Here is a 15,035-nt window from a genome sequence, read left to right on the forward strand (position 1 = left end):
TTTAAGTTAACAGCAGTAATAGTATATATATATATATATATATATGTCATTACCTATAATTAGTGGATTTTACTACTATTAGTGGATTTTACTACTATCATTACCACTGTTCAGTGGATTTTACTAGTATTACCTATAATTAGCGGATTTTATTACTATCATTACCTATAATTAGTGAATTTTATTATTATCATTACCTACAATTAGTGGCTTTTATTACTGCCATTACCTATAATTAGTGGATTTTACTACTATCATTATCACTATTCAGTAGATTTCACTACTGTCATTGTCATTTTACTCCTATCATCGTCACTATTCAGTGGATTTTGCTAGTATACCACTATTAATGGGAGTTTACTAGTATACCACTATTAATGGGAGTTTACTAGTATCATTACCTACAATTAGTGGATTTTATTACTATCATCACCTGTAATTAGTGGATTTTACTTCTGTCATTATCACTATACAGTGGAGTTTACTACTATCATTACTACTACTGCTGTCACCAACACCACCTGCCATAACTGCTATTATTAGGTACCATTATCTGTTTTGACTGTACCCCCTAATATTACTAATACCAGCATTACTAAGTACTAGTAATACTATTACACACTTCTGTGTTCCCAAGACTTTCCATCTAAAATTATTTTCTCATCCTGACGAATTCATTTTTTAATGTAGCCAAATTATTTTCATCCTCGTTTTTTCCGGAGTTCTCTCAAAGTTGCCACTCCAGGTTTTAATAGATAGCCTTCGGGCCTGACCTTTTTTTTTTAAAGTGTTGCAGAAGTAATTTAAAGTTTGAGTTCATAAAAGGGGTAGTAGGAGAAGTCTTCTCTTCTTTTTTTATTTGGCTTTATTAATCTTTTTTTATTGCCTTATTCTTTTTTCCTTATTAATCCAATTTTTTTTTTGGGGGGGCAAAGTTCGCAAACTATTTCTCAAAAGTATTTGCCAGGTGAAAAAAAGTATTTTAGGGGTGAATATTTGACCAGGCATAATGGCTGGAGCAGTATAAAAATCTCTCTCTCTCTCTCTCTCTCTCTCTCTCTCTCTCTCTCTCTCTCTCTCTCTCTCTCTCTCTCTCTCTCTCTCTCTCTCTGAAGAAGGAAATGGGCCTTAGTTTTAACACCAAAAAAGAAACCTTTCTAATTGCAATAAACTTTCACCTTTAGAGGTGAAGAAATATATATCTAAATTATTACTTAATTGTGTTTGAAGACAAAATCTGTGCCTAAGTAGGTTATTGATATTTGTGCTTCGATGCCTCATAGAGGGATTTCTCCTTCTTTGAACTAAGGGTTCTCTGAACTAAGGGTTCTCTGAACTAAGGGTTCTCTGAGCTAAGGGTTCTCTGAACTATTGGTTCTCTGAACTAAGGGTTCTCTTAACCAATGTTATCTGAACTAAGGTTCTCTGAATTAAAGGTTCTCTAAGCTAAGAGTTCTCTGAACTAAATGTTCTCTGAACTAACGGTTCTCTGAACTAAACGTTCTCTGAACTAAACGTTCTCTGAGCAAATCCGTTGCCCTGATTTTGATTTTGCACCAAAGCAGAGGAAGGGTGTCTTATTTCCAAAATCAGTGGGCATTGGCCTGTGCTGATGACCAATTTACCTGTAAAATTCGAATTTTGGTAACAAACTCACTTGAAATGTCCTTAGAGGGTTGGTGGAAAAATACAGTTGAAAAATTTCAGCCTCACTACAACTGTGAGAATCTCTGTAGTTTACCGAGTAATCTTTAGAATAACAGTTTCTTATAATGTCCAAGGGTAAAGAACCTAATTCATTTTACTGTGGTCGTGGTTCTGTAGGTCGGTGAAGTCTGACTTTTCACCAGAGGCTTTACAAAATATTCTGTGAAATAGAAAATCAGAGGCTTTAGAAAATACTCTGTGAAATATAAATTCCACACTGAAGTGCTGTTGAAGCTGTACTGAAACCGTGACATGTCACATGTCAGCTTCAAAGCTGTATCTTTGTTGAGAAAAATCTAACTTTTGAGTGCTGTATTGTCAGTACTTGGTGTGATGGCGTGCTCTGGGAGGAGGGTAAACTGTATCTGATTTCAATCTTTTCCCTAGTGACAGATGAGGTTAGCCTTGTGTTGCAGCTGTTCGTAGGTCATCCTTGAGCAAGGTGTACAAACTTGTAAGCATACTCAAATAAGGTGCAACTCCACTGCCTTGTGGAAGACTTTCTTGTCAAAAAAGGTGAGAGACCCCCTTCCCCCTCTCTTAACTGTCCTGCTTTACACTGAAGGATGTGGTTTCTTTACAAAGAAGGACTGGGTAGCCCTTGGCAACTGTCAGTCTCTTCCACTTAAAGAGGGACTGGGTAGCCCTTGTCAGCTATCAGTCTCTTCCACTTAAAGAGGGACTGGGTAGCCCTTGTCAGCTATCAGTCTCTTCCACTTAAAGAGGGACTGGGTAGCCTTTAAGAGCTATTGGTCACTATGGTGTAGGCATGTATTCCGAAGGCCTCTGTGTGATAGTCATTGGTTTGAATAAGAAAAGCCATTGACAGTGCAATGACAAAATTTCTCACGCCACATAAATACTGATGTAATTTATACCAACTTTGTAGATCTGGCTGTTTTGATTATGTATGTTTCATTCAAGAGTTTGATCATTTTATTGATGAATTTTCAGAACTTACTTTTAAAAGAAACAAATTTCTATTCCAGTAGCAGATTTCCATTTGCGTTTCAAAGCCTTTATTTTTCTTACCTTTCGTTTTTGTTGCAGGATGAGTATATGAGGGCAAGGTGAGACTACTCCCAGGAAAACGGATGGTGTGAATCACCTCCCACAGGACTACATGGACCTTTCTGGTCCCCAACCACTGGATGTATCGCGAAGCCCGTCATCCGACAGCCATACAAATGTGCTCGCGCAAAGGAGGCTGCGAAAGCAGCCCAGGGGCTTGCCCCGCCTCATGGCAATCAATGCCCTGGTTTGTGGAGTTGAGATCATATCCAGTGCGGCCTTCACCTACATCCCTCCATTGCTGCTCAAAGCTGGATATACGGAGACTGTTATGACCATCATCCTCGGAGTAGGTGGGTGTAACGTTCATCGTTTTTGTGTGTAACTCAGACTTCCTGTAGCCACCTGTTCTGTCCCAGAATGGAAGACTGCAGTATCTGCAGAAATACAAAACTGAGAAAAATGATAGATACTCCCTTCCCTGACTACTGACTTTGCAGATACTGCAAATGAGACCCCCTAAATACTCGTGGAAAGCATTGAAGAATCATTCTGAAACTGCAGTAACATTTGTATTAGTGTTTCCGTAGCCCAATAGGTGGCATGTCTTAATTTCGACAATTTTGCAGATACTAAAGTTTTTCCATTTTAGGGCAGTGTTCTTCATTTAACAGGTACACGGCTGTTATTTTTGGAGTGTAGCATTGTAGGTATGTATAACAACTATCAGTCCTAGAGTAGATGGGAGCAAGGAAGCATTTGTTGCTTATTATAAGAGAGATACACCCCAGTTACATTTGTGAATTAGTAAATGGGTGCAGTAGTATTTCTCATTGGAGTAGACAGCTACGTTGCTCATCAGCCTCGCGGTCTGTAGATGCTACAACAGTTTTCAGTGCAATTTTTTTTATTTTTATCATTCATTAACAGTAATCTAGACTGATGGATATAGTGATAAAGTAAAATGGCCGTATTTTGTGAGTCAGGTAAAATAGCAATAGCAATGGGAGTATTTTCTGAAATGGTTAGGCACAGGAATGTTCCCCTTGAGGAATTACATATGAGAACCAGCTTTCCTAGATTAACAGCAATAATTGATACTTCAGTTGGTTTGTTTAACAACCGTCACTTTTTTACACTGGTATAATTATTTTTCAATTTAGCACAATACACATTACTTCTTAGCTAATTAGTTACAGTGAAATTTTCAAAAGGGTGCAATACCAACATCACTGATTTAATTCACTGAAACTGAATTTTTATTATTTGTGTATTGTGCCCTAAAATGAAAAACTGCAGTATCTGCAAAATTTTCGAAATCGAGATATGCCACCTATTGGGGTCGTGAAACACTATTCCACAAGTTACTGCAGCTTCAGAATGGTTCGTCAATGCTTTATTTAAGGGGTTCCACTTGCAGTATCTGCAAATCTTCAGTATCTCAGTTTTGTATTTTTGCAAATACTGTAGTCTTCCATTTTAGGCCAGTATTGCCGACATTGTGTTTTCTCCATCATTCACGTACTCTTTTGTCAGTAAAAAATTGGTAATTGCTACTTTTGCTATGAGTGCAACTCTCACAATGTAGACATACAATAACTCAAATGTAAGGCTTCCTGTCTATATACAGAACCAGTTTTGTGAGCTGATTACATTCTTATCTGCAATGTACACACATAATCAGAGTAATGAATCTTCCTCTTATGGAGCACAGCATTATAATTACTATATATACCAGATGTGATCCTGGAAGTTATAGCTTGGTTTTTGAAGTCACTCATTTTGTGTAAATGATTGACCATGAGTTATCTTGTCCATGATAACTAAATAGTCAATGCTGTATATCAAGTCTACAATAATATTCAATGGTATTCTTGTTGATTTTATAAAAAATATTATTGTGGACCTGATATACAGCACATCCCGTTCTCGATCTAGAGGAGAAACACCTACTAAATAAATAGCCAATCATTTACACACCAGAACTTACTGTACATTTCATCGAAGGTTATCAATTTTACACTGACAAAAGTACATGAATGCTGGAAAATAAAATCCCCCCAAAAGTTAATTAGGTCTGTGGCAGTGGCCGTCAACTTAAAATTTCTTATTTTTTTTTTTCCAGCTCCGTTTCTGGACATGATGACTGTTCCCATCTTGGCCGAGTGGAGCGACCGCTGCACGTCGGCCATTGGTCGGCGTCGGCCGTTCATCATGTTCTTGGCTTCGGTTCTGCTCCTCTCACTTATCCTTATCCCCTACAGCTCTGTCATCAGCAGCCTTTTTAGCATCGCCACTCCTTTGAGATTACAGTACGTCGAAGAAATTCCATCTGTTTGAATTAATTTGCAGTTGTGGGTGACTCATTTCTTTCAGTTATTGAACAATAGAAGAGTGACTTTTCTTTTAGTTATTAAAAAATGGTTGACATTTCTTTTTATTATTAAACAAGAAATTATTAATTTATTGATTTTAGTGATTAAACAAGAAATGGGTGATGTATTTCTTTTTGTTATTAAACAAGAAATGGGTGATTTACTTCTTATAGTTATTAAACAAGAAATGGGTGATTTATTTCTTTCATATATTAAACAAGAAATTGGTGATTTATTTCTTTTTTTTATTACAAAATGGTGATTTATTTCTTTCAGATATTAAACAAGAAATAGGTGAATTTATTTCTTATACTTATTAAACAAGAAATGGGCGATTTATTTCTTTCAGTTATTTAACAAGAAATGGGTGATTTATTTATTTTAGTTATTAAACAAGATGTGAGTGATTCATTGATTTTAGTTACTAAAACAAGAAATGGGTGATTTATTCCTTATAGTTATTAAAAAAGGAGTGGGTGATTTATTTCTTATAGTTATTAAACAAGAAATGGGTGATTTATTTCTTTCAGTTATTAAACAAGAAATGGGTGATTTATTGAATTTAGTTATTAAGCAAGAAACGGGTGGTTTATTTCTTTCAGTTATTAAACAAGAAATGGGTGATTTGTTTCTTTCAGGTATTAAGCAAGATATGGGTAATTTATTGATTTTAGTTATTAAACAAGAAATGGGTGATTTACTGATTTAGTATTAAACAAGAAATGGGTGATTTATTTCTTATATTTATTAAAGAAAAGTTGGGTGATTTACTTCTTATAGTTATTACACAAGAAATGGGTGATTTATTTCTTTTAGTTATTAAACAAGAAACGGGTGATTTATTTCTTTTTGTTATTAAAAAATGGATGATTTATTTCTTTCAGATATTAAACAAGACATGGGTGATTTATTTCTTTTAGTTATTAAACAAGAAATGGGTGATTTATTTCTTTCAGTTATTAAACAAGATATGGGTGATTTATTTCTTTCATTTATTAAACAAGAAATGGGTGATTCATTGATTTTAGTTACTAAAACAAGAAATGGGAGATTTATTTCTTATAGTTATTGGACAAGAAATGGGTGATTTGTTTCTTTTGTTATTAAAAAAGGTATGGGTGATTTATTTCCTTTAGATATTAAACAAGCTACGGGTGATTCATTGATTTTAGTTACTGGAACAAGAAATAGGTGATTTATTTCTTTTAATTACTAAACAAGAGTTGGGTGATTTATTTCCTGTAGTTAATAAACAAGACATGAATGGTTCATTAATGTTATTTATTAAAACAAGAAATGGCTGTTTTGTAGATATGGACAAAGATTTTAACTTGTTCACTGTTATTTTCACGAGATGTAAAATGTTTCATTATTATTCACGCTGCACAGTGACTTGGAATGATAAATTATAAGTTCATAACACCCAATTATTAGCATTGTTTACCATTGGCAGGGTAGAAATAACTAGTAATTGTATTTCTACAATCAATTACAAAGATCATGAAATTGCTAGAAGCTTCAGCATTTTAATTTGTAATCTGTCAGAGCTGTCCATCAATTTTGTATGTTTGTAATTACTTGTATTATTTTATTTTTTAAATACTTGTTGATTATTCAGAACAAAACCACACTTAAGTGCTGCTACATTGCTCTGTTTCCAGCATGATCATCTTGGCAATCGGTGTCATCCTCCTAGACTATAGTTACCAGGCCCTATTTAACCCCTGTGAGTCGCTGCTGTCCGATTTGATGGCCACAGCACCCGAGTGGGAACAGACGCAGGGATTCACCGTGTATTCTGCTAGCATCTCCTTGGGCTGTATCCTGGGGTACCTCATCGTGTCTGTTGACTGGTCGTCCGTCGGACTCCTGATCGGCTCACAGGAACAAACTGCATTTACTGTCATCTTCATCCTGTTCTTACCGTGTCTGTTCCTCACGCTGGTATTTGCAAACGAAAAGCCGTTCAAACGGACGAAAACGACGCTCTCGAACCCCGTCGAAGGAGAGATTCGAGTCGGGCGCGACATAGGCTCCGAGGCGCCGTTTTTGTTGGGGAAGAGCAAAGGCAGCATAAGCGACGAGGAGATCACGGTCCTCGACCTCAGCAGCGACAGCACCACCATCGTGAGGGACCACCCCTCCGACGGAGGCTACGAGAGCGGCTCGAGCGAGACAGACGAGACGACGCCCCTCACTCTCTCCTCGTCGGAAATGCTGAAGTGGCGGTATCATCGTTTCCTTCATCAAATCAATAGGCTTCCGAAGATAACGTTACAAAGGTGCATTAATAATGTGCTGCGTATACTGCTGAAAATTATGAAAATACTAATTTATTTACCATATCAGGTGAGTTCCATTCCAGGTCACAGTGGATGGCTTAATAGTTGTCCTGTGTCCAACGTAGCTTTATTGGCATATCGTATATTTATTTCTATTCTAAGATAAGATTTTGTTTATTTCTTGGGCCAGAGGAATTGCATGAATTCTCACGGCCCTTGTGAATCAAATATAAATATCTATTAAGCTAAACATCACTTTTTTGTATATGAAAAACTGTTGCAAAAACATTACTTTTGTCTGCAAAAGTACTGTTAACCTTTAATTTTTAATTGAACTTAGAGCATTAGAAGATACATATTTGTCATCTCATTAGATGTCCACACTTTCATCATTCGATTTGAAAGTTTTCAGCATCAATCAAAGACCATTTACCATCCTCAGGTTTTTAAGTTACCTGTTGGCACATGGCACAAAGTGACCAAGGCACCTGCCGTTCTGCGCCGCTTGTTCCTTGCCGAACTCTTCGGCTGGATGGGTTTCATGTGCCACAACATGTTCTTCACGGATTTTGTAGGCCAGTACATGTATGGTGGACAGCCGGATGCTCAGGAACACACAAAGTTAGCAGTCCTTTATGATGAAGGCGTCCGCATGGGATCCTGGGGACTCTTTCTCCACAGCCTCACAGGTGATCCCTTGAAGCAGTTTGGTAGAAAATCATTATGCCATGTTATTTGTTTTGTTTGTTTTGGTATTTAGGTGCATTTCTCTTCAAAAGCCAATATATAAGTTCCAGGATCACATTAGTAAATAGTAATTATAATGCTGTGCTTCATAAGAGGAAGAGTCATGACTTCATTACTCTCGGCATATGTGTACATTGCAGATAAGAATGTAATCAGCTTATAAAACTGGTTCTGTGTATAGATAGGAAGTCTTACATTGTTAGAGTTGTGCTCATAGCAAAAGTAGCTTAATGCAGTGCTAATTTCCATATGTAGCTTTCCTTTTACAAATTTTATAGTCACAAAGTGTAGACTTCTTGTAAATATGAATGAAGCAGGGATTGTAAGGAAATAATGTACAGTCAGGTCCAAAACTCTTCCAACACCTATGCACTAAAGTGAAACTAGCAATTTTTCTACACTAGGAAAGTCATGATCAGCCAGTGTTGACAAATTTTAAATTATTTTAGTAGACAATACCATATTTTGGTAAAAATGACATCCAAAATACACAATTTATGCTTCACGGTATGGTAACAGAACTGTTACAGTATTTATCAGGAAGAATACGCACACAAACCATCATTGAAAACACTATGTGTATCATTACAATGTCAGTGTTCACTGGAATTACATTTTACAAACACTGTATAAATGTATTCACAGCTGAAATGCCTGTCTTATGCATCCTTACAAAATGTGAAATATTGAATATTTTTGTAGGCATCTTTGTTTGGTGTGATAGTCATACACTCTTGACATAATCAAATATAGGAGGAAAAAATGAAAAAGGAACAATGTTTTTTATTATTCAGCATAGACTTCGTGAGTTTTGCAAATTTTGATTCAGGGGCTTGATTAAACTTTGTAATACTGAATAATTGGCTCAGTACCATTCAAATATTTTCCTTTACTGTGTATCTGAAATAAATGTGTACTCATATGGACATAAGGGATGATTAGAAATGAATCCCAGAGAATTTTTTTTTTAAATATTTGCCTTTAATGACATAAGTATCTTATAACAATACATTAATATACCGTGAGAAGCTCTTGATAGAAAAAATCCTCTCCCTAAAGTTTCTCACTTGTATGATGAGTATAAATTTGTGTCATGTATATATATACTGTATTTGATATGAATATTTATACAATTTATCTATTTTTCAGCTTGTATGTATGCATTTTTCATACAGCAACATATAGTTCGTCTCTTAGGCCATCGAACAGTATTTATTGGTGGCTTGCTGATGTTCGCATTGACTATGGCAGCAACAATTGTCTCTCCAACAATGCCTTTCCTCAATGTTGTGACAGCTTTGTCAGGGATTGGCTTTGCTGCCCTCACGTCTACCCCAAACATGCTTGTTACATTGTATAATTCGGACAGGCAGGTATGTATGATTGATTAGATAGTTACTTTGCACGTTACCTGTAATGTTTTTTTATTAGATGATGTTATGAATATGCCAAGTACAAACCACTGCTTTGCTATTGTTGTTTTAATATCAAGGAACAAGTCATTTCTTTGTATCAGAACAGGAAACTCTAGTAGCAAGTAAATACAGTATTTGTAGTTTGATTTTTTTAAATGGTAATTTTTGTAAATTAGCTCACAGTCCTTGGTACAAAAAGTGGCACCATTTTTCAGTTTATATGACAAGATTCAGTACAGCAGTACCAGCTCTTTTATTGCTTGTATCATTATGGAATGCATTTTATGTACAGTAATTGCATGATGCTTGATTTGCAATGTTCCTTCATTTGACTTATGTTGTGACCATTTTCTATTCTAAAAAAAATTCAGGTCATAAAATTATGACATTTAACAATAGCACATTCATTTTTAGCAATGCCAGCTCTTTGAATTTTAGGCATCCTTACATTGATAATAAAGATTTCATCTTGAATGTTTAGTATTCTGTGAGGGATTTAAAGATGTTTTTATTTAAGAATTTATTGTAAACATACATTTGACAATCCTTACATTGATAATAAAGATTTCATCTTGAATATTTAGTATTCTGTGAGGGATTTAAAGATGTTTTTATTTAAGAATATATTGTAAGCATACATGTGACAATCCTTACATTGATAATAAAGATTTCATCTTGAATGTTTATTATTCTGTGAGGGATTTAAAGATGTTTTCATTTAAGAATTTATTGCAAACATACATTTGACAAAGTATATGAAACGTGCGTGAGAATAGAAATTGTGATGTGTTTATTCTCTACCCTACAAACTTGTCTTGCACGGTACTCAGTGAGTTTTCCTTTCTAGTTGTACATGTGGGACAACAACAACAGCGCAGATATACAGGAGGAAAAGGGGCTGGGAACCGATGTGGCCGTACTGGACATTGCTTACTTCTTGGCTCAAATCATCTTGTCAATCTTCATGGGCCCTCTCGTTGACTTGACAGGCTCTGCCTTGCCTTACATGGTGGTATCAGCTTTGACAGGGGTCGTTGCAGTGTATTGTAGCACGCGTGTGGTGTTTACCGATCAGCAGCTAATGCAACTCAGGGCTGGGACTTTTTAACTGTCAGCACCAAAGGGGCCTTGAAAAGTCTTTTTGTGATAAGATATACCGTAATCGTATCCTCAGTTGTGTTGGTTTTTTGTAATGTAGTTTTAATTGAAGTTATAGATACCTTGTTTATTTATACTACAGTCAAGTGAATTCAGAGCATAAGCATTCGCACAAAAAAGATTCTTATAGACCTGCTAGGGAGTGTTTAGTTAGTAGATTTTAGGGAAAGGATCAGCGGATTTATATTTCTCAAGTATTTTTATACAAAATTGAAAAAAAAAATTTTGAATGCTGTTTATTTTCCAAAATTTACCATTTTTCTACTTACAGTGTAATGATGCCACAGTAGACTAATAACTTTTGAATATGATAGGAAGTTTGTTAGACATTTTAGGATGTTGCCATAAGGGGTTATAAATTATTTTCATGCAGTTTCCGATATATCATTACTTTAGGTAGATTTTGTGATGTATAGAGAAAGAGTGAAGTTATTTATAAAAATTACTTTTTATTTGAAATATGCTGAGTTATGTATTTATTGTTACTTTTAAATACCCGAGTGACTAAAAGCACAAATATTTTAGGTTTTAGAGAGAATTTAATTGCATTTTTTTCATTGATGCAAAAATTGTTGTTAAATAATTGAGCATAAAAGTACTGTTAAAAAGATCTAACTTGTTAGAATGGGTGTTTTATTTTTTATTTTCTTCATAAATTCTTTTGTACTTGCTTTATGCAGTTGTGTAAGGGAACCATGGAATGTTGTACGTAATATTAGGCAGTGTCATTTAAAGAAAACAAGGTAACTTAATACAACTTAGCTTAGATTGAAGTTACTGGAATCAATCAAAATTCTTTATTTCTGTGAATCATCTGGAGTGAAAGTAAGCCTTAATGTCTAACCTTGCAGTATATACAACCCAAAATCTATTTAATAACCCACAATTTAACTGATGTGTTTAATCTGAATGTGGCTTCATAACCAAAAATGGTTAAGCCATCTTTTGTTTTTGGACTGCAGACTGTAAATGTCTTCCCAGCACAAGATCAGAGAGTGATAACTTTCGGCCATCACTAGAACAGTTCGGAAATTTTGGATAGCCTACTTTCCCTTAATTAAAACAAAGCCCATACAGGTTTTTTAAAACCTATTTTCTAAATTAAAAACTACATATTGAATGTATTTGTTGTTCATGTTGTACTTTGTTTCGAGTGAAACTCCTCTTCAACATTTTTAGTGAAGGTACAAATATTATTGCAGGTTTGTGGTTTCCTGTCACTCAGACCAGCCAACTGCTTAAACACAGTTTTGGAATGGAGGCCTTATTTTTACTTTCACCATTCATTGCTCTCTTGTTGATCTGATCTGAAATACATTATTTTTGCAGTGCATTCATGTGATATCAGTAACTGAGTAACAAAAGTAGAAGTAGGTAGGATCGTAAGTTTGTGTAAAGTTGCGGAGACCCAAAATTTAATCAAAAGCCATCCTCATCCAGAAAATCAAATTATTTTGTCTTTCCTGGGTGCAACATTGTAAATTGCTCAGATATGACTTAGAGGTTTCATTTGATAGCCATTTCATATTTTCAGTGGTTGTTTAGGCTTTGGAAGCCCTTTCTCTCTAGCTTTACTGTATAGCATATTCTTTTGACTGGGATGTAGAGTTAAATTGCATATGCCGACCCTAGTACTACACTTGTAAACGCACACTGTTAATTCACTTTATCAGTTACAAAGAGTATTTAGAGGATGAAAATGGTAATTCTTATATAATCAGAGTAGCTTATGGTTAGCTTCACTGTTGCACAAGTTGTAATCAGTTTTACCTGTAAATGACATTGCTGTTTTAAAGGTAGAGGTTGATTATGTAGCATCTATGGTGCTAGTGTATGAGTGAGTGAGTTCACCATGAACATTATATGGATTTCATGGTACAGTATTGCACAATATGTTGATATCATGGTCATTATGAAATTATCTTTTGTTTTCATTGGAAATGGTTAACCAGTATATTTACTCATATGTTATGATTACCTATCATGAAGAGTAGAGCTTTATATATGGCATAAAGACTAGTCTTATATGGATTACTGCCAATACAGTCTTCTAAACATTGTCACACCCCTAAGATAATGATATTTAAATGGATAGTGAAAGTATTGCATATGGTGCTTTGTATTTTAGAAACTCATTTTTAATTTATTTTTAAAATTATTTTCATACAGTGTAAGATTATCTCAAACTTACAGGTAGGTTGTTTTCAAGTCAGCCTCTGAACTTCACATGTTTATCTTCTTCTTTTGGTTGTACAGTATGTTGATGATAAAGATCAAAAGATATTGTAGTAACGGAATAATGTGTACTTAAATTTTATAACTAATATATTTTCACTGTATTTTTGTATTGAACTTTTTCTCTGATACAGCATTGATAAGTTTTTCTAAAATGTCAGTACATAAGTAAGATAGTGCACAGTACATTTTTAACTTCATCAAGTGTAGGCTTGTTGGAGTATGAACAAATATTAAGTGAAATTGTTGCAGTTCATGATTAAGTGTTCAGCATTTCTTTGAAGTTTTCCTTTATGTTGGGCATGATTGTCAGATATGATTTACATAGCAGAGCACTTGTGCCAAAACATGAAAATGTCTTACCATGAACCATTTGCTGGTAGAATTGAGTCTGTTGAATGCCTGTGAACAAATATAGAATCTGTTGGAGTCAGGACAATCACACATAAGCTAAGTGATGTTTAATAAACTTTTGAAAATTATGAAAGTTTTTCATTGCATATTTAAGATTACATATTGATGGTTGATATACAGTATCACATTGTTTTAAAAAATGTTGCCGTGTATCACACACTATGGTATCTACACTCCAAACTTATGCATAGAGAAGTAGCTAGTGGGCAAAATTAAGTTTTGTATACAGTATCTATTTATGATGGAAAGAATGGTCCACAATTCTGTTTGCAGTGCTGGATTGTTGTGTATTATGAATTGTAAATGGCTGAATTCTTACGTTTTTTAGAAACGTCTGGTTGCCACATTTTTCAAATTACAGGTCAAAACCAGAGCACAGAAATCAAAGTACTGTACATATTCTCCAGTTTAGCCTCATGTAGGGGAGTGTATACATTTACTGATGCAAATGCAGCAGCTGGGATTGTTGATGCATTAAGAAATATGAAAACACAGAAGCCAGAAAAGTCTTATACTTACTTAATTGTATTGTTTTCACAAAAATGTAATTTGTAATGGCAGTATCTTTGTGAAAAGGTTCATCCAATCAGTAGTTGTTGAGTTGATTCATTTTTTCTCATTAATTTTGTGGTTGGTAGTCTGGTATATTTAGTTGGAATGTGGATTCCACTGGATTACTACACTGATCAGCAGACCTGTATTTGAGTGGCTTAGCATTTTGTAGCTAAATAGAAGTGAGTACAAGAGTACAGCAGTGTTGGCAGTTACAAAAGGTAACATCCATTTAAAAACAATTGTGATGTCAGAAAAAAAGTGAAAAAGCCATTTAGTATATTACAGTAAATATGTATTTGATGTTGCAAATACAGCATACTATTACTTCGGTAATAGTGGGCTGATTTTTTCCTTGTCTGCTTCTGCAAGGACTTCATTGCTGGTGTTCTGTTCACCATTCAGGTATTCAGTCAGTCATTCATCTGAAGTAGTACTAGTAAAAATGCTGCTGAAATTTACTAAGGTGCGAGAATTTAAGATCCCATTAGTAACAGGTTAAAAGTAAAGTACGTTGTTTTTTTATCTCTATCCAAAGACCTTATGGTATTAACCAATAGCCATATCTAGAAGGAAACTATTGCACTTGTGTGAGCAGTCACAACTGTACTGCCTGACTAATCATACAGTTCGAATATGTTCCTTTTGTCTTGCTAAATGCACTGGAATTAGCAACCTGTGATTCTAGTAAATCACTGTCACCTGTGGTTTACATGGGCTGATGACTATTAAAAGCCATTATTAATGAGGACTTTTGTGTACTGAAAAACACAAACAGGTTATGCAGCTTCACACTTCTTTTTCACCATGGGGTCTGAATGTCACACAATGCAAATGAAGAGAGAAAACTTTTGGGCAAACAAAATTATACATGAAGGTATAAACAAGAAGTCAGTGACAAAAGTTTGTCACATTACAAATAAACATGAGGTAGTCCAAGAAAAAGTTATTAGCTTCAACTAACCAATACATAAATAGGTACAGGTCTGACCACTTACCAAAAGGAAACATAAATTAAGTCATCTAAGGTCAAGTTAATTTATGTCACCTAAGGTTAAGCTCCACAGGGGGTTAGTGCCATCAGTGCACCTCACAGGGTGCACTGTAGGCATTACTAAAGGTTCTTTGCAGCCTCCCAT

The 15,035-nt window shown here is 35.0% G+C and overlaps 1 protein-coding gene across 7 annotated transcripts in view; it reads left to right on the plus strand.

The window, feature by feature from the left end:
* Positions 1-13,412, plus strand: part of LOC136849965 (solute carrier family 45 member 3-like) — a 156,568-nt gene extending 143,156 nt beyond the window's left edge. For all 7 annotated transcript variants that reach the window (XM_067123487.1, XM_067123491.1, XM_067123489.1 and 4 more), the window contains 6 exons: positions 2,758-3,071; positions 4,844-5,030; positions 6,755-7,442; positions 7,818-8,064; positions 9,272-9,495; positions 10,385-13,412. In XM_067123487.1, coding sequence (XP_066979588.1) covers positions 2,831-3,071; positions 4,844-5,030; positions 6,755-7,442; positions 7,818-8,064; positions 9,272-9,495; positions 10,385-10,645 — 1,848 coding nt within the window. In that variant the 5' untranslated portion in view covers positions 2,758-2,830 and the 3' untranslated portion in view covers positions 10,646-13,412. The remainder of the gene's footprint in view (positions 1-2,757; positions 3,072-4,843; positions 5,031-6,754; positions 7,443-7,817; positions 8,065-9,271; positions 9,496-10,384) is intronic.
* Positions 13,413-15,035: the final 1,623 nt, after the last annotated feature.

This window comes from Macrobrachium rosenbergii, chromosome 21 (genome assembly GCF_040412425.1).
Source record: "Macrobrachium rosenbergii isolate ZJJX-2024 chromosome 21, ASM4041242v1, whole genome shotgun sequence".
Classification (NCBI taxonomy): Eukaryota; Metazoa; Arthropoda; class Malacostraca; order Decapoda; family Palaemonidae; genus Macrobrachium; species Macrobrachium rosenbergii.